The sequence below is a fragment of the Grammomys surdaster genome, unplaced genomic scaffold, assembly GCF_004785775.1.
Source record: "Grammomys surdaster isolate TR1022 unplaced genomic scaffold, NIH_TR_1.0 170, whole genome shotgun sequence".
NCBI lineage: Eukaryota > Metazoa > Chordata > Mammalia > Rodentia > Muridae > Grammomys > Grammomys surdaster.
The window spans coordinates 24,328,708-24,352,660 of NW_021604618.1; the positions used below are offsets into that span (position 1 = coordinate 24,328,708).

The 23,953-nt window shown below is 36.8% G+C and overlaps 1 protein-coding gene across 1 annotated transcript in view; it reads left to right on the forward strand.

The window, feature by feature from the left end:
• Positions 1–19,541, forward strand: part of Ctdspl2 (CTD small phosphatase like 2) — a 57,082-nt gene extending 37,541 nt beyond the window's left edge. Inside the window, exons 9-13 of the mRNA XM_028766971.1 lie at positions 7,773–7,835; positions 7,939–8,018; positions 10,801–10,927; positions 12,555–12,650; positions 14,783–19,541. Of these exons, the coding sequence (XP_028622804.1) occupies positions 7,773–7,835; positions 7,939–8,018; positions 10,801–10,927; positions 12,555–12,650; positions 14,783–14,848 (432 nt within the window). The 3' untranslated portion in view covers positions 14,849–19,541. The remainder of the gene's footprint in view (positions 1–7,772; positions 7,836–7,938; positions 8,019–10,800; positions 10,928–12,554; positions 12,651–14,782) is intronic.
• Positions 19,542–23,953: the final 4,412 nt, after the last annotated feature.

Consider the following 23,953-nt stretch of genomic DNA (forward strand, 5'->3'; position numbering starts at 1 on the left):
TGTGTGTGTGTGTGTGTGTGTGTGTGTGTGTGTGTGTGTGTGTGTGTGTGTGTGTGTTTTAAGAGTTAGCTTCTTGCTGTGAATCAAGGCGAGATAAATATCCTGTTTGGGATTTACTTTTAGTTTGTGTTCAGCTTGTAAAGATTCATTTATAACTAATTTCAATTCTGTCTTCTATTTTTCTTTCACTTAAACAGTTTCAAGTTATAAATTATGTTAAACCTACATTAATAATTATGTAAGTCAGGAGTTTTAGATTTTATGGCTATTGTTGCAACCACTTTTTCCACTGTTCAACCTGAAATGAACCATCCATGAAAAGGAGATGAGCAGAAGTGGTGGCCTACACCTGTAATCCAGCACTGCAGTCCCAGTACAGGGGAGGCTGTGGCAGGAAGATCATTGGTTTGAGGCCAGAGTGGGCTACATAGTGAAACCCTGTCTCAAAAAAATATTCAATAATATGGTTGTGTTCCAGTAATACTTAATATTTTAAAAAGTAAGTGGTAGGCTATAATTGGCTAACAGACCCTAATTTGCTGACGTATGATCTAATAATTATGAGAGTATATACTGTAAATTTATAAAATTAAATTCTTAGGAGAAGTAATCCAATGTTTATTGAAATTCTTATTTTTATAATGAAAATTTGATAATGATCTGGTAGTAAGCTTTCTTGAGATTGAGGGAATTTTCAGGTAGCTACCATACTTCATAATATGTACTCATATGTACTCTTCTTATTTTGGTGAATAGAAACAAGTTTAGATAATACCACCCTTAGAATTTTCAGACAGATGAATTGTTCAAGTCTAAATTTAGTATTTACATGTCTATTCCTTATGGAGAAAGAACAAATCATCCATCTCAAAAGTGACCAGTTACTCCTGATGCTAGATGAAATAGACAGACTTGTTTGTGTATATAAGAAATGAAAGAACTGACTGGAAAGTGAGGGTATTAGACTAATAAAAGGTACAGATTATTTGAACTGCTGTACTTTTTAATAAATACACATTTTCCTAAAAAATTGTTGCATAATGATTGAGAAAAGATTTGTTCATAAAATGGTACAGATGCATTTAATTTGGAAAAAGAGGTGCATGATCACTCCCAATGCACGTTTAAACTTGAGTTAGTTTAATATTGACACATTGTCAGGAAATCCATCTCATGGTGTTACTCAGTTAAGAGGTCTCCACTGTATTTAGTTTCTGTTCCTGCAGATCCACCAATTCAAGACTCTAGGTCATCTCACTCCCTCTTCCATCCAGAAGATGACTGCTATCCACAAGCAGAACTGAATCAAAAGACATTTTTCACTTAGCTCTTGAGCTGAAACACCTCCTCAATGACCTTCCTCTGTCTCCATCAAGAACTGGAGCTCAGTTTTTTGAAGATGTAATAGAGCTACTCAGCCCAAATGTGGCTGATTGAAGACAAAGAAGATACCTCATATGTCTCACCACAGTGCATCAAACGCAACTGTGTTGTCCATCTCCTCATTCTGTACAGTAAGGCAGGGGCATCTGATTTTTTGACCGTATTCACCATTAAGACTTTAGCCAGTGAGTGGCTTTCTGAGGATCAGTAAAATCAACAAACTTTGGGTCAGCTGTCCAGAAATCAGACTATGGTAAGCACTGAAGGAGCTAGGATGCTGCAGGGAGCTTCCTGTAAAGGATGCTTGCTTCTATTGGTAGAAGTTGCTTTTATGGGGAAAGTTGGGGGGGAAGAGGCCAGTGGAGAACCCAATGGTTAGCAAAGTTCAGCCTCTTCTTACTTTGTTTTCATGAAAATCATACAGCTCAGGATATTTTTCACACCACAAAGAGAGAATTAGAAGTGTTATGGCTTCTAACTCTTCCTAGAAAAAAACTAGCTTTACTTTTGCTACATGAAGGAAAAAAAAAATATATATATACATATATATATGTGAAAAATTCTGTTGTAAATGCTAGACTACATTTTCTCTTTTATAAATTCTGACTTTATAATTAAAGAATTATTTTGTTGCTGGGTTTTATAAACTTAATTTTGTGGCCTATAAGTGTGTATGTTTGTACATAATTATACCTTGATTATAGTATTTGGGGTTATAAATATATAATACTGATGTCACTTTTAACTAGGAGAGAACAGTATTTGGATAATAACTTACTTTACAAAGTGTTAAAAACAATACATCAAAATAATTTTAAACTTTCCCATATTTCTCAGTAAGTAATCATTGACACTATGTTTTCATTATGATTATAAGTATTTAGATTTAAAAATGATATAAATTAAACCTATAATTCTCTCCTTATCAAAAATTAGAAAATATATTTCATTGGGAATTCTTGAAGTATCTCTTTCAAGTTAGGAATAGTTCATTGAAAAAAAAGTCAGATTTTACAGCCAGACAGGTAATACATGCCTGTTCTCTTCTGAAGCTCAGAAGGCTGGAGCAGGGAGAGAGTGAGTTTGAGGCTTACTTGGGCTATATAGTAGTGGGGAGGGATAGATGGACTATACACAGAAAGTTCTTCTTTAGCAGCTGATAGATGAGAGTTGATTACAGTGTTTACTAAATTAAAGGGTCCACTAACTTTAGATTTTTTAAAAGTGATTTTATTTAACTTTATGTATTTTTGATATAAGGTCTCACTGTGTAGCCCAAGCTGGCCTACAACTCATAATCCTTCAGCTTCTTGATTGCTTGCTAGAATGATTTGTTATTGTTGATGTTATTACTACTACCTCTGCTGCTGCTGCTACTTGAGACAGTCTCACTGTGAAGCCCTGACTGGTCTACAATGTGCCCTTGTAGATTAGGGTGGTCCTAATAGCACAGATATCCACCTGCCTCTGCCTCTGGAATGCTGGGATTAAAGGCTTGAGCCACCATTCTGGTGTATGCTAGAGTGTTTTTTAAAGGCAACATTTTTTAACATGGCTACTTTCTTTTTGCTTTTAAAATAATTGCAGTTTCTCTTAATATGTCATTAAAAGCTTTCTTTATTCATTTATATACTTTTATGTATAAATAAATGGCCATTTTCCATAATGAACATTATGCTTCATTGACAACTTAATAATGTACATGAATACATTAAATTTCAGATTAAACAATTTGAACTCTAAGTCCCTTTTCAGATTGAGTTCTATTTCCATAGTTACGGAAAAACTGATTCTGTTGTTTCAATCCTTCCCTATTCATCCCTAGATTTATTCCTCCTATAAACACTTTGTCTGCATCTTACTGGAACTAGGTGAATGATGACACAAGCAAATGATGATATAGGTTATGAAGTTGAGGCCTTCATGTCTCCTACTAGAGTAGTTTTCTGTCCTTGGAGAAGATTTGGTTTTTGCTTCTGTGTTTGATACTAATGCTAAGAAAATATTAGTGGAATCAGTAATATTTCTCTTTTAAGAGACTGGGTTCTCTTAAAAGAACTGTTCTCTTTAGAATTGTGGTTGCTCAGTTCTGCCCAATATGATAATACTAGTGACTGGTTACTTTTAAATAAAGTGGTAGGTAATAATAGTTAACAGCTTTTATCACTTCACATGTGGTGGCCACAAAACCAGATGCTATATGTGTATTATCTAACCTTCATAACATTGGGATCCATCTATAGACGAGGAAACTGAGGTATGCCCAAAGGTTAGAAATGGGCAGGGCCACTTTGCATGCCTATGTATCTGTTAGTTGGAGAATCTTTTCCCCAGATGATGACAGCATTTAATTCCTCAAAAACTTCAGCATCATTTGTTTTCTGTTTTCAGCTATCCAAGTTCTGAATCACAAGTATTGAAAGATGACATGTACCACTGCACTTGTCTCGGGTTATTAAATAAACAGTGTTCACTAATTATCTTTTTTTTAAAAATAGAGTTCCATTATGTAGCTCAGACTGGTATTAATGTCAATGAAACCCTCTGCTTCTGCCTCTGGAGTAGTGGGCTTAAAGGCCTATATCTCTAATGAGTTCTACTAAATGTATGTTCCTTTTAGTGATGTCAATGGAACCCAGGGCCCTATCTAGGCCGAGTATATATGTAAACCTTATTCTACCTTATAAATTTACTATATAAAAAATTATAAATAGTATTATCAATAAGTTCAAAAGGTGTTCTTAAAAAAAAAGTACTGAAGTTCTTTTTTAAGAGAGAGTTTCTTTGTGTAGCCCTGGATGTCCTAGAACTTGCTCTGTAAACCAGGTTGGCCTCAAATTCAAAGATCAGCCTGCCTCTGCCTCCCGAGTGCTGTAATTAAAGGTGTGTGCCACCATGGCCAGTGAAAGCTTTTTTTTTTTTTTTTTTTAAAATGTTAGTATTATACTGTCTGGGCTTAAAAGTCATGTAAAATATTTCTTTTATGAAAACTGACTAGTAGAAACTACTTATCTATAGGTAGGATTTTTCTCTGCTTCTTGGTCCTATTGTTAAACTAGTAGATGAAGGTTTGATAAACAAACATAAATAAGGTAAATTTGAACTTAGAGTTAACAATCAATTTATAAGTAGTTTTCTATGTAATTGACTTTGCTAAGTATGATTCTGTTCATATTTTTTAATACCATGTACATACAGTTAAGGAGTTTTCATCTATACCAAAGAGGATGCAGAAAATAAGCTATTATTCATTGTCAAGTGGTATTAATGTAGTGTACTATTTTCTCATGTAATTTTTCTATATAAAATTTAAATTTTAGTAAAACAAGTTTCTAATAGAGTCTAATGATTTGTTGTTGTTGTTGTTTTGTTGTTTTCTAGGTTTTCTTTGTGTAGCCCTGGCTGTTCTGGAACTCACTGTGTAGACCAGGCTAGCCTTGAACTCACTAAGATCTGCCTGCCCCTGCCTCCTGAGTACTGGGACTAAAAGCATACTCTCCCACCACTACCACACAACAGATTCTAATGTTTCTTTTTTTGTCTTTTTCTTTCTTTCTTTCTTTGTTTTTTTTTTTTTTTTTTTGTTTTTTGTTTTTTCAAGACAGGGTTTCTCTGTCCTACAACTCGCTCTGTAGACCAGGCTGGCCTCGAACTCAGATATCTGCCTGCCTCTGCCTCCCAAGTGCCGGGATTAAAGGCGTGCGCCACAACTGCCCGGAGATTCTAATGTTTCTAATTTTTAAAAATTTGGCATAAAATGGTATTCACAAATGCTCACTTTTGAGTGGTTGTCAGTCTTATAGATAGTAATCACTTACTACTTTCAATAGGCTTTATTTATAAACTTTGTTTTGTTTTCAAAATACATTTGGTTTATTGAACAGATTTAAACTAAGTAGCATTGGTATAGGTTTGCAAGAACATAGTAGAGTGAGCTCGTTCTTTTGGTCTTTGGGAGTTTGCACCGGTTTGGTTGGGCACAGTTGCTCACATTTGTAATGTCAGCATTGAGAAGGCTGGGTCAGGAAGGATTACCCCAGTACCCAAGCCATCTTGGCCACATAGTTAAGTTTTAAACTATAGTCTGGGCTTCACAGTAAGACCCTGTCTCAACAAAATAATACAAAGAGTTGTGAGTCTGAAGAAGGATAGTTGGCAGAAAATGAGGAGTGGGTACTTTAGAATAGAATCCTTTCTGAGACTAAGTTTGGAGAAGGAAAACAGGGTTGATGGTTACTTGAGGGGTTTGAAGCATTTAAAATGATGGCATGTGTCTATCTTTGTGACCTAATATAATTAAATAACAAGAATTAAACGGGGCTGGAGAGATGGCTCAGTGGTTAAGAGCACTGACTGCACTTCCAGAGGTCCTGAGTTCAAATCCCAGCAACCACATGGTGGCTCATAACCATCTGTAATGAGATCTGATGCCCTATTGTGAGGTGTCTGAAGACAGCTACAGTGTATTCATATATAATAAATAAATAAATCTTTAAAAAAAAAAAACAAGAATTAAACTTTTAAATGTCAAGAACTAAACTTTTGAGGCCAATAAGATGGCTCAGCAGGAAAAGACTTGGCATGAACCCTGACAACCTGGGTTTGATCCCTGGGTCCAAAAAATGGATTTTTGAAAGTTGTCCTTTGACCAATGGCATTTACACATCACAAACACCAGCATATAGCGCTAATAAACAAAAGAGACTGTATTATCCATACTTTTGTTTTCTTTAGAACCAAACTGAGATCTTGCTGACTCTCATACTCCTGTTACCTCTAATGACACAGAGCATTTTGGGTTTGGACCTCATCTCTTCTGTTTGCTTATGATTGTGCCTTTGTATCATGTGATATAGCTCCCTATGTTTTTATTCAAGACCTGACCCTTATTTTTTTTTTTCTAATATTTTTCTCCCATCAACCACTGTGTTGTCTGTGTCTTCCAACCTTTCTGTGATACCTTTCTGATAAAGTGGTGAATCTGTTCTACAGATAGGAACCTTGATAGGCAACTCTTCTTACTCTGTACTCTCAGGGTAAGGAAACACTAGCAGTGTACTCTTTGTCTTAGTGCTACTTTTCATTCTGAAAGTGGCAGATTATAATATGTATGTTATAGTTAAAGATAGTAATACCATAATGACAAACATAGTAGGGTGTATAATTTAATTACAGGTTTAGTCTAACCTGGAAATCATTGGAAAATGTCACTTTTTTTTACTTTCTTTGTTGTATGATTTTTCTGTTTTACCATAAAACATTTCCCAGAACTGGCATTTTTGTCAGATGAACATTTATATGTAGATGACAGAATTGAAATTGAAGACTAAGCCTGCATTAAATGTGAACTCACAGGCTTATTACAAAGTCACAATCTATTTAACTCAGTTTAATGAATGTTTGTTTGCTTATTTGTTTGTTTGTTTGTTTATGGTATCTGAAATCAGTACCCACCTTTCAGTGGAGTACAAAACTTTTACAAAATTTAGTGACCAAGTGAATATAAATAGAGGACTGCAAAGTCCTTTTAAAGTGATTTCAGTGATTATTTATGGCTTACATTTGTGTGCTTTTTCTGAATATTGCAGTGTATTACAAGAGCAATAGTGTTAAGAAAGAAGATGGATAATGTATAGCTGGGTGGTAGCACACACCTTTAATCCCAAGACTCACATTTCTGAGTTTGAGGCCAGCCTGATCTACAGAGCAAGTTCCAGGATAGCCAGGACAACACAAAGAAACCTTGTCTCAACCCACATATTTTTTTTTTATATTTCCTGAGAAGTGGGCTTTGAGAACTGTTGTCTTTGTGTACTTAATTGTGTACAATCTCAGTTGTTATCAAATATATCCTTCTACACTAAAGGGGAGCTGTATTTAAACTCACCAATCCAGATACCACCTTCTTGACTATTCCTTATCTTAATATAAAGACTAAATAGCAGTGTTTTTAAGAGGTGTTTGTTTAAAAGAAATTCTGAGTACTTCTTGAGGAAGGTCATTGCGACAGGTCAGCTTAGAACTGGACACACAGCCTGCGTAATGATTGGATGGACGCTACCTGGTTGGAAGATGGAGATGATTTGGTGGATCAAAATCTGTAATTAGGGAAATGTTCTATTTTTAGTTGAAATGCTTTTTGAAATTACATTCCAGTGAAGTACTGTTGTATTTGCTATTAAAAATAAAACAATAATTACTATCTCTCTAAAAGACTGTCTTAAGTGCTTTTGGTGCATAAAATATATTTGTTTTGAGTGGCATTCAGTAAATATTTTTATTACTTTGAAATAGGAACTTTTAAATTATATCCAAAATTAGAGCACAATATCTTAAGATGGTTTCTATTTTATGTTTATTTGCTGAAAAATGTCTTTGCTTTTCTTCAGGTTTATGTGAGATTAAGACCATTCTTCAGGGAATTCCTGGAACGAATGTCTCAGATGTATGAGGTAAATTTGCTTAAACTATTCACCTGTATATTTTATTTTATTCAATATAGTACCCATATTTAGATCATGTATAATTGATTACTTCTTTTCCCTGAATTTGTAGATCATTCTTTTTACTGCTTCTAAGAAGGTGTATGCAGACAAGTTACTGAACATACTAGACCCTAAAAAGCAACTGGTCAGGTAAATTTAATTAAGAAATAGTAGAAATGTCTGTCAATTACCTATGCAATTACCCTGATTCTATTTAATTTTAATGGCCATTTGCAGTTGGCTACTATCTAGAGATTTATGTGTTAAATGGTAAATGAATCTTTTTAAGTCCCACAACTCTTTAAGAGTTCCTAATTATGTAATTTCAGACAGACATTCCTTAAAGGGTTCCAAAGTCAAATATATTTATTCACTGTTGCATCTATGTATTTCTTTGGGAATTCCAGGGAGGGGGATGGGACCAGGGTGGTGGTGGTGGAAATTTTCACTGTGTCCTTGTTTTACTTCCATATCTCTGAGATAATACTTGTTATTCTGCCTTTGTAATGGCATAGAGAAGTAGAAGTATAATAGAAAAGACTTACGAGCAGATTTACCTCCTCCCATGTAAAGAAAGTGTTACATGCATCTAACTGGAAAGTAAAATTGGCTTAATCATTTAGGTTATTCTAATCTGGACTCTGTTCCTTGTGCATGCATTAACCAGTGGATGGAGTATGTTCCTGGTTAGCAGGGATGCCTTAGAGGATTTTGAAAATCAGTGACATTATTTCTGTCACCTGAGAGAGTACTTTGCTCTAAGGTTTTAGGAGTGAGGCGAATGAGTGATCAAGAGTAGAGAAAGGGGATGTAAGAAGCTTGCAGCAGGTGTTACAATGGACATTGATTCTTCTTGAGTGTCTCCAATATTGTCTTAATTATAAATCTTAAACCTAGTTTACTATCGTTATATTTTATTCCCAGGTATGGTGGCAGATCTCTGTGAGTTTTATGCCAGCTTGAGTTATACAATGAGATGCTATCTGAACAAACAAACTCAACAACTTTTATTGAGTGGTTGCAAGTATATTAAAATGTTTTTCCCAGGGAGCACTTACATAGTTTTTTTAAACTTTGATCTTTAAATTTTTAACTGAAAGATCAGATAAGCTACAGAGATAAATAAAAATGTATTTTCTATTTACCAAAGTATACTGTAATAAATGATCACTGTACCTAACATTAATAAAAGTATATAAATTTAGATTTTGTTTTGAAAGACTATTCGAAAAGATTTCTGTTTACTATTTTTATTATTCTAGCAACAGTTGTAAGCAGAACAGTCCTGGTACTTTTGCAGCTTTTCTTTTTCTGGGGAATGAATAACCATGCTTTTACACTGTGCTACAATAGCTAGATTTATAAAAAGTCTACACACTTGGAAAATTCCAATTTATTCTATCAAATTGGACTTTGAAAAACTTAAGGAAAACAAAACAAAAAAGTGAACAGGTTGGAATTTGTTGAAGTGTTCTAGAGTCCAAGACAGCCAGGGGTACAGAGAGAAACCCCATCTTGAAAAATCAAAAGTAAAAAAGGGAGAAAGAGAAAAAGGGGGAACGAATGAATCAATTATCTTAGTGACTGGTGGCTGAGACTTTCTCTTTGTTGTTGCCACTCAGGCTGGAGTTGTGTGTGCTTCTTAAATGTTGAACTTGGACAGAGTGGTGGATAGAAAATACTTTTTTTTCCCTCCTGTTTATCAAGATAGAGTTACTCTTTGTATCTCTGGCTGGCCTCAAATTCATAGAGATCCACCTGCCTCTGCCTTCTGAGTGCTGGGAATAAAGGTGTGTACTACCAGACACAGCTGAAAATATTCCTTTATTGAAATTATAAAATAAATCAATTATCAGTAATATTTAGAGGATGATACATTGGCTATACATGTGGATTGCATAATTTTATAGTATATATGACTTTGCAGCTTTTAATAGCTTTTAAAATGACAAATTTTTCTATTTAGTTAGTAAGATTGGTTATTAGTTTACATTTATAATACTTAAACTTGGTTTGGTTTTTCGAGCCAAGGTTTCTCTGTGTAGCTCTGGTTGTTCTGGAACTCATTCTGTAGGCCAGGTTGGCCTCAAACTCAGAGATCTGCCTGCCTCTGCCTTCTGAGTGCTGGGATCAAAGGAGTGTACCACCACTATCTGATGTCAATTACCATTCTTTTGAAAGCTCCTCCTCCTTCTCTCTTCCCCTCTCTCTTCTCCCTCCTTCCCTCCCTCCCTCCCTCCCTCCCTCCCTCCCTCCCTCCCTCCCTACACACACACACACACACACACACACACACACACACACACTTTTTAAAAACAATGGGTATTTGAGGAAAGTTGAAATAATGGAATGCTTTGGCCTCAGCAGCAAGCATCCTTTCTCAAAAACTATAAGGAAAACTAAAAAATTATTTTAATTCCAATACAAAAACATACCTTCTTATATTTTCTATTCTGGCATGTACAGGGATAGGGAGGCTGTGTGGTCTGCTGGTTAGAGCAAAGGACTGGGAGCCAGGAGGATCCTGGGTTCCAATACGGGGCTAACCACAGATTTACTGTGACCTTGGGCAAGTCACTTGTGCCTCAGTCAACCATCTGGAAAATTGGTTAAAAAGCAGGACCTCGCTGACAACCAAATGCTGCATCTGAGCTGAGCTTTCCTGGGTAATTAAATTACAAAAACAACTTAAGAATTTTAATTCCCTTTTGTAATTTATGACATTATAGTGTAAACCAACATTTTTTTAAACCATTGTAATATTTGTTTGTTTGTTTAAGGCTTCAATAATTGCTATGAGTTTTATATTGAAACTAGCCCACAGCTTAGACCCAGTATTTGCATTTCAATTTGCTTCCTGAAAGAAAAGAATATTTTATGGTATATGAATGTTTCAGTGTATGTTTTAAAATTTGTCTTTATTTTTGTTTAGGCACCGGCTTTTCCGTGAACATTGTGTTTGTGTACAAGGAAACTATATAAAGGACTTAAATATCCTTGGAAGAGATCTTTCTAAAACTATAATAATTGACAACTCACCACAAGCCTTTGCCTATCAGGTAGGAAGAAGATTCCTATCAAAATTCAGTTGGATAAAATATAGAGAAGATAACTGCTGCCAAGAAGAATATGATAGAAAAAAATGGGATTTTTCTGTGTACTTTGTTATTTTTTAGGATTAGAAATGCCAAGTAGATAAGTACTTATGAAAAATATCTTCTACATGAAGTACAACATAAATTAAGAAAATTTTATGTAGTAAATCTGGAGATAGAATTAGAAGGTTGTACATCATTTAATAGCATTTTGAAATTTTATGAAATTATAGTTATAAACATGTTTGAAAACTAAAATTATCAATATTCTGGTCTATTGATTTAAATAATTTGATGTGTTTTCTTAGACGGTTTTAGCAAGATTTTTCTGTTTTGCTAATATTTTCTGTAGTCTTGCTCTACCAGCTGAGTCACTAAAGGACTCATACTAGTTATTGTTCATTTGTTTTGGTTTTTGAGACAGAGTCTCTCTATCCCAGACTAGCCTCAAACTGGAGGTCAGCCTGCTTCTACCTTCTGAGAGTGCTGGGATAGACAACACCACTCCTGGCCAGATATTTCTTTGTTAAAACTAGTGCTTTTCCCACCTGGAATTTGTACTTTTACTTGTACTTGTGAGGTGATGGTGCAAAAATGGTAGGCTAAGGCTTAAGCTCAGGCACTTAGGTCAGCCTCTGCAACAGAGCAAGACTCCTTAAAAGGATAGAACATCAACTACAGACTAGACTAGGTACCTGTTCCTCTCTCTCTCTCTCTCTGTCTCTCTCTCTGTCTCTCTCTCTGTCTCTCCCTCCCTCCCTCCCTCCCTCCCTCCCTCCCTCCCTCTCTCTCTCTCTCTCTGATTTATTTTATGTATGTGGGTACATGGTTGCTGTCTTCAGACACACCAGAAATGGGCATTGGATACTATTGCAGATGATTGTGAGCCACCATGTGGTTGCTGGGAATTGAACTCAACCTCTGGAAGAACAATCAGTACTCTTAACTCCTGAACCCCTGAATGGATGAAAATGTTTGCATTTTCTTTTCCCAAGAATATGACAGTCCTTTGTGCATTTAATTTACACTGGTATCAAAAACATTTTCTGCATAAAAACTGTTGTTGAGTTCCTAAGCCCCAGACATCTCTTTAGTCACACGGATGTTGTTGGACTGTCTCCTTGTCTTCAGACTTCATAAAGTACTTTTCTTTTAAAAAAAAAAAAAGAACATCAACTATAGAATGAGACCCTGTTTTTAAAAAAAAAGAGAGGAAAAAACCGAATAAGAGTAGAAAGGGCTTGGTCTTTGTGTAAGAGTTTGCACACATAAGCTTTATGATAGTGTTTAGGTTGGAAATATCTCTGCAGTCCACGGTGACTACCATTGTTCTAGTAACTTGCTTGAATGAATAGTGTAGAAATGCTTTAGTGGACCTTCTTTGTTGATTAATTAAGCTATGCTGAACAATCGGTTAGCTTCATTTTATGCATTTAGCTCTCTCTTGCATTAGTGAGCTGTCAATGAAACCTTAGTAGCATTTCTTTCCAGTGGAACCTTTACACCCATAGTTACTTAAGTCTGTTTCTTTAGTTTTCCGAAGCAGGCTAGTGTAGTTGAAGAGAACTTAATTATATATTTATTGTTTTAGCTTTCTAATGGAATCCCTATAGAAAGCTGGTTTATGGATAAAAATGACAATGAACTCCTAAAATTGATTCCATTTCTGGAGAAGCTTGTAGAACTGGTAAGTATATCATCGATTTGATCTTTTTTGTTATTGTTGTTAGTTGAACTATATTAAACAAATCTGTATGGGCATTGGCTTTTAAAGTTTACTGTAAACCAACTTGGAAGACAGAGGCAGAAGACTTATCAGATTGAGGCCAGCCTAGGTTATATGTGTCATGAGACCCTCTGTAAACAAGAACAGCAGCAACAACAAATGATTAACAAGTAGAAGATAGTGGCAGCGTGAAAAAGATTAGGATTATTTTTGTTTGTTTATTTGTTTTTGGGTTTTTGTTTGTTTGTTTTTTGAGACAGGGTTTCTCTGTAGCTCTGGCTGTCCTCGAACTTACTCTGTAGACCACCAGGATGGCCTCAAACTCAGAAATCCACCTGCTTCTGCCTCCCAAGTGCTGGGATTTAAGGCGTGTGCAACCAGTGCCCAGCTTTTTTTTTTTTTAATTTATTAATTTTTATTTCACGTGCATTGGCTATTGTTCTACATGTCTCTTTGAGAGTGTTAGATCCCCTAGAACTAGAGTTTCAGACAGTTGTGATATACCATGTGCTAGGAATTAAAACCTGGGTACTCTGGAAGAAGCAGAAGTTCTTAACCACTGAGCCCAGGTTAATAATATGCAGTAGTCTATTCTTATATTGAAACAAAAGTTGTGAGTGTTGTGGTACCCATGGGTCAGTTGATCCCAGCACTAAGGTGGTGGAGGCAAGAAGATGAGGAGTTAGGTCATTCTGACCTCCATGGTGAGCTTGAGGTTAGCCTGGGACTAAATGAAACTCGTGCCTCAAAAAATGTTCTATACAGTCTATTTCTATTTGCATATTGAAAAGATAAAGTATCAACAAAGCACTTGCAGCCAGCCCTCTGTCATTAAATGTACAAAAATAAGCAGTAGGAGTACCCTGTGGAGATCTTGTTGGCAACATTAGAGTGAGCTTGGCCTTGCACTGTGAACCGAGATTCCAAAGGTGCAGACAATTCTTTGGATCAGTTAGCGTAAAGAAGTCCAAATCTTTTAAAAAATTTTCTCCTTGCCAGGCAGTGAAAATACCTTTAATTCCAGCACTTGGGAAGGAGAAGCTGGCAAATCTTTGAGTTTGATGCCAGCCTTTGGGGAGGGAGGAAGGAAGGGAGGGAGGTGTAATTGCCAAGATTCTGCCTCAGGGCACTGAGTCTCCAATGAATGATGCAGCTGGTATTCAAAGGAAGTTTATTAGTGGCCCAACAAATAGATCAAAGTAATGGTCAAGATGGTGTTTTGTTTTTCTTGTTTGAGGCTCTGTAGTCTTGACTGGTCTGGAACTTGTTATGTGTATCAGGCCAGCCTCCAACTCTTAAGAGAAATGCCTGCCTCTGCCTCTTGAGTGGTACCATGCCCAGCAGTCAAGATGTTTAGACTAAATATCTTCCTTCTTCAAGTGAGACATTAGGAGAATAATAAAGAAGCCAGGGAGATTGGATAGAGCAAGGACACAGAAAAGGATTTAATAAGAGAAACCCTTCCCCTGGAGGCTGGGGTTCTCAAAAGCAGAATAAATAACGTCCTCTGCTGGGGGAAGGCAGCAGATTTAGTAATTTGTAGCCTCACTCAAGGTCCTGAACCCTTGTCCTCACTGGCCACTGTTGTTTTCCATGAACAGTTTTGAATTGTATTAGAAATCATTAAAATGAGGCCTGTCAGACTTCACTGTCTCAGGTTTTCTTTTGTTTACAGGAATTGTTTTCTTATCTATGAGTCAGTTAATTCTAGAAAATAGAATTTAATAGCACAATTCTTAACTGTTTTTACAAAAAGAAAAATGTAAAAAAAAACCTTTGAGTCTAAATTTAACTTTGGGTTTCTGTTGTATTGTAATACATAGTCATCCCTTCATAATTCTTCCAGTGTGGACCAGTATCCCTCCATGATACCAATACCTCCTACATGTGCTCATGTCCTTTAGAAAGTTTAGTCTGGTATTTGCATATAACTTTCACATACCCCCCACCTCCAAATGCTTGAAATCACCTCTAAAGTACTTAGTAATCTAGAACAGCTAAGGTAAATAGTATCACTGTGCTGCTTAAAGATTTTAAGACCGTTGCGTAGAAATTATGTGGCTTTTCAAAAGTAATCTTTTTTCCCCACACAGAATGAAGATGTTCGACCTCACATCAGAGACAGATTTCGATTGCATGATTTGCTGCCCCCAGATTAAGTTCAGAGACTTGTCAGATCACTGAAGGGGGGGAGAGAATGCAGGACCCTTTTGGACTAAGACAAAAACATTGCCATTACTGTTGAAATTTTGCATTTTTGTACCCCGTCTTGCTTTTCTTATCTTTGGTGCCCAAAAATAATCAAGGGTTACAGAAAGAGACTATCTTGGATTGAACACATACAGTGGGTAGGCTAAAACAGAAGCGTCTGTAGAATAGTACAACTCCAGTGAAACTTTTTATGTACAGGACATCTGCAGCTTATAAAGAATTCTGTTTCTGCCACCAGCAGTTTAGACCTGTAGTTACACAGGATTTTATGATAATAACAGAGATGAAAGTGGACTTTCATTTTCTCTCTGTTTGGTGCTCTCAGTGGGTTTGTAGCCACTTTTCTGTTACTTTACTATTCTCATTTCAACAGGAATGGCCAGTAAAAGTTGTTTTATTTTTCCTGTTAAGGTTTATAACCTTTTTACATTTCTGACCTGTATTAGATTAGAATCTCATGATGCATTCCTTTTAGTTAAGGCGCTTCATAGTTTTCTGGAAATAGTCAATTTTTAAGTTTTTTTTTTTTAATTATACATTTGAATGGCCGTTTTCCTGCTTTGTCTGCCTGCATATTGTATATTTGTTTAAAAATATTCTCTACTTTTAGTCCATGTAAGTTTCATTTAAAAAATGCATTTATATTTTGTTCTGTAATATTCTACTGTAGGTGAAATCTTCAAAAATCAAGAGACTGGGTAGTTAAGAATATATGAATGACTAATATTCAAATGATTTGAACCATTGTGATGACATGTATTCCAGATGGTAATATCTTGCAATGGCACACATTTAATGGATAAAGGTATACCTCAGACTTCACTGTGCTCACTAACCTTTGAGGAGAACGAGTTCAGTCACCTGTTGGGCTTGATTCAGTTACTGCTGCCTTTGGGTTTTCTCCAGGAATGAAGTATTCAGCACAGTGATTCAGTATTTTTACTTTGCATGGGCTGGTAGTACCTCTGTTATGCTCCCAGTTACAATCAGTTTAAAACTCTGTGTAACAGTCTTGGTACCTAACAGTAGCTATGCATAATCCTGTGGCACAGTACACTCCCGGGCCACCAGTGCAGTTAATGTGCTCATAGTGGTTTTCTATGCTATATGAAAATAGTCGTCACGCCTTGGTTCTCTAATGCAGCTACCACAAGAGGTTGATATTTTTATAGTGGCGTGTAATCTCCTTTTCAGGAGGCTTTTTATGGAAGGTAGAATTTGTAAAAGTTAGTATGCTTTGCCTCTCAACTGCATTAACATGCCGCAGGCTCAGACTGTTTTTGTGTAAAGGATGTCAAAGAACGGCACTTTTTCTAAAGAGAAGTTTGATATTTTGTATGCTTGTTAAGAAAGTACAGTATTGGAAATTAAAGGTGGACAACTGATAATTGAGGAGTATGTCAGTTAATTTTTTATGTATATTACCTGTTTACTTGTACAACTTATTGTACAAATTACATGCAGCTTCATTTTCAAATGAATCCTTAAAATAAGGAAATCTTTTTAGGAAAACATTTAATTTTTGTATTTTTGATTTTAAAGGCATGAGTTGTCAGTTTTCAGTGTATTAATGAAGATTTTAACTTTTCATCAGGTTGAGTGTTTTCTTACTATATTATCTGTTGTGTATGTAGTTAGCATATTGTGTCACTGAACTGTTTAAAAATCTAGCATGTAGAGCAAGCCTGTTTTGTGGAAAATCCTTATTCATTAAAAAAATAATCATGGCAGATTTTCTGCAAAAAAAAAAAAAAAGCAAAAAGCATTTGCAATTCAGATTTTTTTTATTTAAAAAAAAGGTATTTTGCTTGCAGGAACAATACTACAGATTCATTTTAATGAGAATCTTTGAAATGTATTTATCTTTAGGGCACCTGGGCATCTTTATGCTGTTTGTCTTTTGTCTTTCTTGAAATAAAATGTACATACGTTACCTTTACATACGCTCTTTCTCAAAATCGTGAACCTAGTTAATATCTTCTTGCTTATACAGCAAACCCCAAAACCTGAACCAGATTGAATTTTTGACATACATAATTGTTGATAGCTTACTTAATCAGGAATTAAGTAAATACAGTCTCAAAGCCCTTCCCACAACTTAAAAGGGAAACATAAACACTTATACCATAGTGCCTGTGGGCACTTTAATAATAAAAAACAGGCCTATGCTAGGAGAGCTCCTATAAGTCAGCCAATAGTTGAGTCAACAACACACTTTTGTAGAGAAATACATTGTTGGAAAGTTTACATGGCCTGAGAGTTGAGACCAAATTAATACATTATTTTTTCCATTACTTTGAGTAATTCTAAACTTGTTGATAACAAAGTTTAAGTAAATTATAAAGAAGTTAGCCGGCTTCTTTTCATTTTAATAGATTATCTTTCAATCATAATCTTCTTTTTGTTGGTAGCTGTAAACCAACACTTCCTTTTAGTTAATCGGAGGTGTGTACTTTTTTAATTGAGATGTGCCCAGCCTGTCAGTGCACACAGCACACATGACTGTAGTAAATGCAGGGCCCATGGGTCCATGAGGCACATAGCAAGCTACCTGTGTATACATTACAACTTTTAAGGACCTATTAAAATTGTGCTATTTCCAGTTATGAATGTTTGACTTTTAAGACATTCTTTTAAATATTTGTATCATTGTTAGAGGATATTTAATTGGTTGTATTTTTTAATCCCATGTAATATATGTAGTCCTGACCAGATTTACTACCATTTTTCTCTGGGTCCTAAAAGAGATCGATGACAATTCGTAACCAGAAATTGTTTTATATTTGCTAGTATGTATATTTATTTATCCAATGGCTTTATTTGTTTCCCAAAATTGTTTTGGGACTTGTTGAAAGCATTGTGTAACTTCTATAAATGGCTATTTTCTTGTAACTGTCAGTGATATGAATGTGTACATTGTTTTTATATATATACATATATATATTTCTGGGGTAATTTTTTTTTTTTAGGGTTGACTTTTTTGTTTTTAAGTTACCTTTTGCCAATGACTTTCTGTTAGCTTTTCATTTCGTTAGTCTTCTAACAGAGCTCATTTTTATTATGTTGTCAACTTGCCTGTAAGAGAGACTTCATCTCATCAGTGAAGAAGGCATGTCATTATTCCTACAAGTTGTACAGCAAGCACAGACTCTTCACAAGGATCACATCTCTTCCATGTGTGTCAGTCACTTAACGGACACTGAAGCCTTCACTCCTGTACTGATACGATGGTGTTATACACTACATCACTAGCTAGTTAAGGGTTCCTGACCTGACTTCTCTTCGTCTTCCTAGGTATTTATTTGTTACCTCTTTAAATCTTGTATGTCTAAATTAACTTAGAATAGTTACCCACCGAATAACTATGCCAAGAACTAGGAAAGAATGTTTATTTTATTTCCCCTTATAGGGGAAGAGTGGACTGGGAACAAACATGTAAGGCCAAAAGGCCTTAGGTTATCACTCATTCACTTTCTTATTCCTCTCATGGGCTGTATTTGACTAAAGGTTTGGTGTTTTTTGTTTGGTTGTTTTTCAGTGCTAATGTATTTGATTATGCCATTGCTTTTCATGTCTTCCCTTAAGTTGAAAACCTGCTAGGAGTTTGCATAAAATACCTTAAAGTTCTCGAGTAAGAACCACAAAACTCAGTACCTTATATTCAAATGCTACTTAAATTATTGAAATCCAAGTCACATTATTAGGATACATTTTCATATTCATATTTCTGTTATCTTGAATTGAGATTCCATTGTATATCAATTTAGTCTTTTAAAAAATGATTTAAGAGCAAGTTTATTCTAGCATATGGTTTTAATATTAGTATTTTAAGATATATAGTGACTACCAAACCTACCTGTTAATCAGAATTTCACTGAGGAGCTTTTAAATTATACAGCATTCTGAAGCCTGGGAAGCCACCTCGTATCTAGAGCAGGCTTTGAGAGTTCTGTATTTTTAAAGCTCTCCCAGTGATTTAGACAATTTTGGTATATCCTGTTTTAAATAATGTGGTTTGAGAATAGATTACAAAATTTGACCAGCCATATCTACATCTCTCTCTGTCTTTCTCTCTGTGTCTATCTCTGTCTCTGTTTCTGTCTCTCTCTGGTAGGTTTTTTTTTAAGTGCTGGGACCATATTTCACAGAACGTATTCAAGATGCGTGGAGGAATAATGAAGATTGAGGCTACTGCTCATTGCCATTTTTGTCATTCATACTTTTAAATTAAGAGTTTGCATTTATAGACCTCTGAATAGCTGATCATTTACATAGCTGAAGGACATGTCCCTGAATGAGACCATTATATATATTAACTAAAATATTTCACTATTTTTTTATTTTATAAATCTTTGTAGAAATAAGCAATGAAATGCTACTTTCATCTTTTGAAATGGGATTTTTCAAGGTAGTGTCCTTTTGGCATTAAGGTAGGGGGGAGTTAATATTCTCTCTACTTATTTCCACATGAATCAATATGAAGTCGTGGACATTTAAAAATCTCAATTTAATTTCTACTTATTTACTATGCAGTATAGCCGTGAACAAGTAATGTAGATTTAGTTTTCTCATCTTCAAATGCCCTGATCACCCTACCTCACAGGGTTGTTGTGGGGATAAATAAAACTTTTATGGAAGTACTTTCTTTGATGATATTTTGTAATTTTGAGCATTCTTCCCTTTTGTTTTACAAGTATTCAGGCTTTCACATCCTTTATTTTTTGACCTTAGAACATGCCTGTAAGAACCATAGAGTGAGTCAGAGATCTGGAAAAAACCAATACAGAAACAAGGTCAGGGCTGTAAACCAAGAACAGACATAGTGTAGTGCAGTGCCCTGGCACTCTTGTATAACCACAATTGTCTTAAATACAAAACTTATATGTCAGGCCAGTCTACAAGATAACTGTTAGCAAAGGAATACGGAGCCACATCTATCGGGCTAAAGTTAGCATTTAGTTTTGAAACTAGAAGGACACTGCATCTTCCAGATCAACTCACATCCAGATAAAAGTCACAGCTGGGAATATAATGGAAGTCTGTTAACCCAGTGTGACCTTAGCAATTACTGTGAACCAAGATGAAATAAAACATCTGAGGTCAACCCAGACAAAGAAGCTTGGTGAGAACTCTGTGTACAAGCTGACTGAAGTCATGATTTGAATTTACTTTCTGAATCTCAGATTTTATTTGTAATATGGGTGCACTAATATCTACCTTTGAGCAGTCTAAAGATGAACACATAAACCACAAAGCAGTCAACAGCAGGAAGAGGGTACCTGTAGTTGCTGAGAACTTGTTATAGGAGTATGTTTAGTTAGGAAATGGGTGAAGATGTTTAAGGGGCTGGAGATATACCATGGTCTGAGTACCTAGCATTTGTGAAACCCAGGGTTCAAACCTCAGCATTGCAAAGTACTGACTAGTTAACAATTGTGAACAGATTATGTTATACAAAAGACTTGTCACACCAGAAGCCCTCTTTAAAAAAAAAAAAAAAAAGTTGGTCCTCAGAACTTTCAGGAACGACCATATAAACTGATATTTAACAATACTTGTTTAATATATTATCCTTCCTAACAGAGAAGCTGAGGATGTCGTTCATTGGGTAGAATGCTTACCTTGCATGCACAAAGACCTGGGTTTGGTCTCTGGCTTGGAATGAAACCATCATGGTGGCAAACACTTGTGATCCCTGGTGGAGGTAGAATCAAACATTCAGGGTCATTCTTGTCTGTAACAGGCATGAGGACACTCAGATTCTGTCTCAAAATACTAATGCTGTAGATGTAGATTACTATCAGTTGTCTGCTTGTTCGGTGTATTAAGGTCATGAGTTCTAGCCCTGGTACCTAAAACTAAAGTCCTTTCCTTTCTTTTGTTAGCTACTAAACCAAAGACTTCTATTTACATAATTGACAACTACCATATGCTTAGTGCCTAACACTGGAGGTTACCATTGGTTACTGCTGGAGAAAAGGTCACGGAGAAGAGCTGCCTAGTGCTAGTAGTGGTCATTCAAGTCCCTGCAAAGAGTTTTCAAAGGGCAGGATTGGTTATGGGGGGTGAAGACCAGGTAGGAGTTCTGTGATGCTACACAAGCTCTGCTTGGTGGACTCACCCCAAGTGCCAAAACTCAAGGAAGTGTAAGCAGACAGAAGGTTGAAGACCATTCAGAGCTACAGAGCATTGGCTACAAGAGACCTTCTTAAGAGCAATATTATATAACTTGACTATTAATTCACTGGCTGCTAGTGTCATAGTGAACAGTTGAGACTGGTCACTTTGGGTCTTATAAGCACAAATTTGGGCACAGCCTGGCTTACTGTCTGAATCTAGGGAACTTCTTGAAAAAAGGCATGTTTGCTACTCTAGAGCTTTCTGACAGCCCAAAAAGGTATGAGGGCATATGCTTGCTCCCTAATACCTTTTTGGTACCGGGTATTGAGCCTTGCACATATTAAGCAAGTGCTCTCTACAAGTGAGCTTCAGCCCCCCACTCCAGAGCCTAATGTTTATATGTCATGTTTCTTGAGTGGATGTGGTTTGGGGTTAAAGTGTAAAGTCAATTAGCTGTTTCTGTATCAAATCAGAAATAAAACAATTTGTTTTTGTTTTTGTTTTTTTGAGACAGGGTTTCTCTGTGTAGCCCTGGCTGTCCTGGAACTCACTCTGTAGACCAGGCTAGCCTCGAACTCATGAACTCAGAAATCCACCTGCCTCTGCCTCCCAAGTGCTGGGATTAAAGGCGTGCGCCACCACCGCCCGGCAAGCACAACATTTAATTGGGGCTGGCCTACAGGTTCAGAGGTTCAGTCCATTATCATTAAGGCAGGAGTATGGCAGCTAGGAGGGTGGTCTTAAAGCCCAGGCCCACAATGACACTTCCTTCAACAAGGTCACACCTCCTAATAGTGCCACTCCCTAGGCCACTTGGATATCCAAGGCAACTTCAACTTTACAGCTTGTTGTTCCAGTGTCTGGGTTCCTCCAAAGGGCTTGGCCATTTCTCCAGCTCTGCCTTCTGTAGGACTCTTAGGGTCTTGTTGACTCCACTGCTGCTGCTGTTCTTGGTAGTCATCCCATGGCATCGGCATCTCTCCAATATGCCTGAGTCTTCTGCTGCAACTAGGCTTCATCAGCAGCCTCTCATAGGCTCCCTTCATAGTGCCAAGCCTCAGTTTCTTTGCATGATCCCTTTAGCCCTGGGTCATCAACTGCAACTGAGGCTGCACCTTCACCAGTGGCCTTCCATGGCCTCTCACAGTACCAAGTCTCAGCTGCTCTTCATGACCCCTTCATGCCTTCAAAACTAGTACCACCTAGGTGACTATTACACATTAACAAGTCCAGCTGCAGCTCAAGGTACAACCTTGCCTATCACAATATCCCAGTCCCTGGTACCAACTTCTTTTTTAGGGTTTTACTGCTGTGAACAGACACCATGACCAAGGAAACTGTTGCAAGGACAACATTTAACTGGAGCTGGCATACAAGTTTAGAGGTTCAGTCCATTATGATGAAGGTGGGGTATGCCAGCGTCTAGGTAGGCATGTTGCAGAAGGAGCTGAGAGATCTACATCTTCATTTGAAGGACACTAGAAGACTGGCTTCCAGACAGCTAGAAGGAGGGTCTTAATGCTCATGCCCACACTGACACACTTTCTCCAACAAAGCCACACCTCCTAATAGTGCCACTCCCTAGGCCAAGCATATTCAAACCACCACACTAAGGTCAGTTCCAAATTCCTGGTGGTCCTCTGCCTCAGCTTCCAAGTAACTCGAACTACAGGCATGCACCACTACACCCAGCAAATAAGAACACAACTCTGGAGGGAATTCTAAGTTTGAATCTGGCTGTACTTGGAACTAAAAATCTGTTCTTTAACCCTTTCTATTCTATGTAAGGTTGGGTTGAAATCTGGTGCTTAAGGTACTTAAAAAGCAGCCTGGGTTAATTTTTTGTTGGAATTCCAGCCCTGGACTGGAAGCAGCCAAGGGAGAAGACCGTCAGCACACAGGGAGTGTGTGTGGGGGGGGGATGGCAGGGGGAGGCAAGGTAAGACTTGGTCTTGCAAAGGAGTAGGGTTGCTTTCTATAATAACTTATTCCCTTTGAGGGTCAAATGACCCTTTCACAGGAGGTTTCCTAAGGCCGTTGCAAACCATGCTTATATTATAGCTTATAACAGTAGCAAAATTACAGTAATGAAGTAGCAGTAAACATAATTTTCTATTTGGGCATCATCACAACATGAGCTGTTATTAAATAAGGGTTACAGCATTAGGAAAGTTGAGAATCACTGTTCTATCATGTCTGGTTTAATGTGGTGTTGATTGTTGAACCTGGGACTTTGACATGTTAGCCAAACACTCTAAACAACTAAGCCATACTCCCAGCCTTCAAAACCAATTTTTAGTTTTAGAGAGTATCTCAGGTATCCCAGGCTGGTCCTGAACTTGCTGTATCACAGGCTGGTCCTGAACTTGTGTTAAGCATGACCTTGAACTTCCGATTCTCTTGCTGGACAAAACAAAAAGAAAAGAAAAAAACACCAAAACTTCCGATCCCCTCTTCTGTTTCCCAGGTCCTAGAATTATAGGTGTGCACTACCACATCTGGTTTAGGCAATTCTAAAGATCCAGATTGAACTCAAGGCTTTGTGCAAGTTAAGCAAACGCTCTACCACTGAAGCCACATCCCCAGTCCTCAATCTTCAAAGCCCCCTCCCTATATTTGTGTGTGTGTATGACTTGCCTGTATGTATGTCTGTGTATGTATGTATGTATGTTATGACTGGCGGTCAGATCCCATGGAAATGGAGCTACAGTTAGTTGTTAGCTCCCATGTGAGTACAGCAATTGGACCCAGATCCTCTCCACAGCCAATTACCTATGCAGACCCTAAACTTATTTTAAATTGCATGTGGCTTAAGCTTTGAAGTTAATAGCTTCAGAACCAAGTATAGTAGTTGGTGTACCACATGATATCAGATAAAGGAATGAATGAGCCCACATTTCTAATCCCAGAAAATTTGTGCATCTGGAATTGAT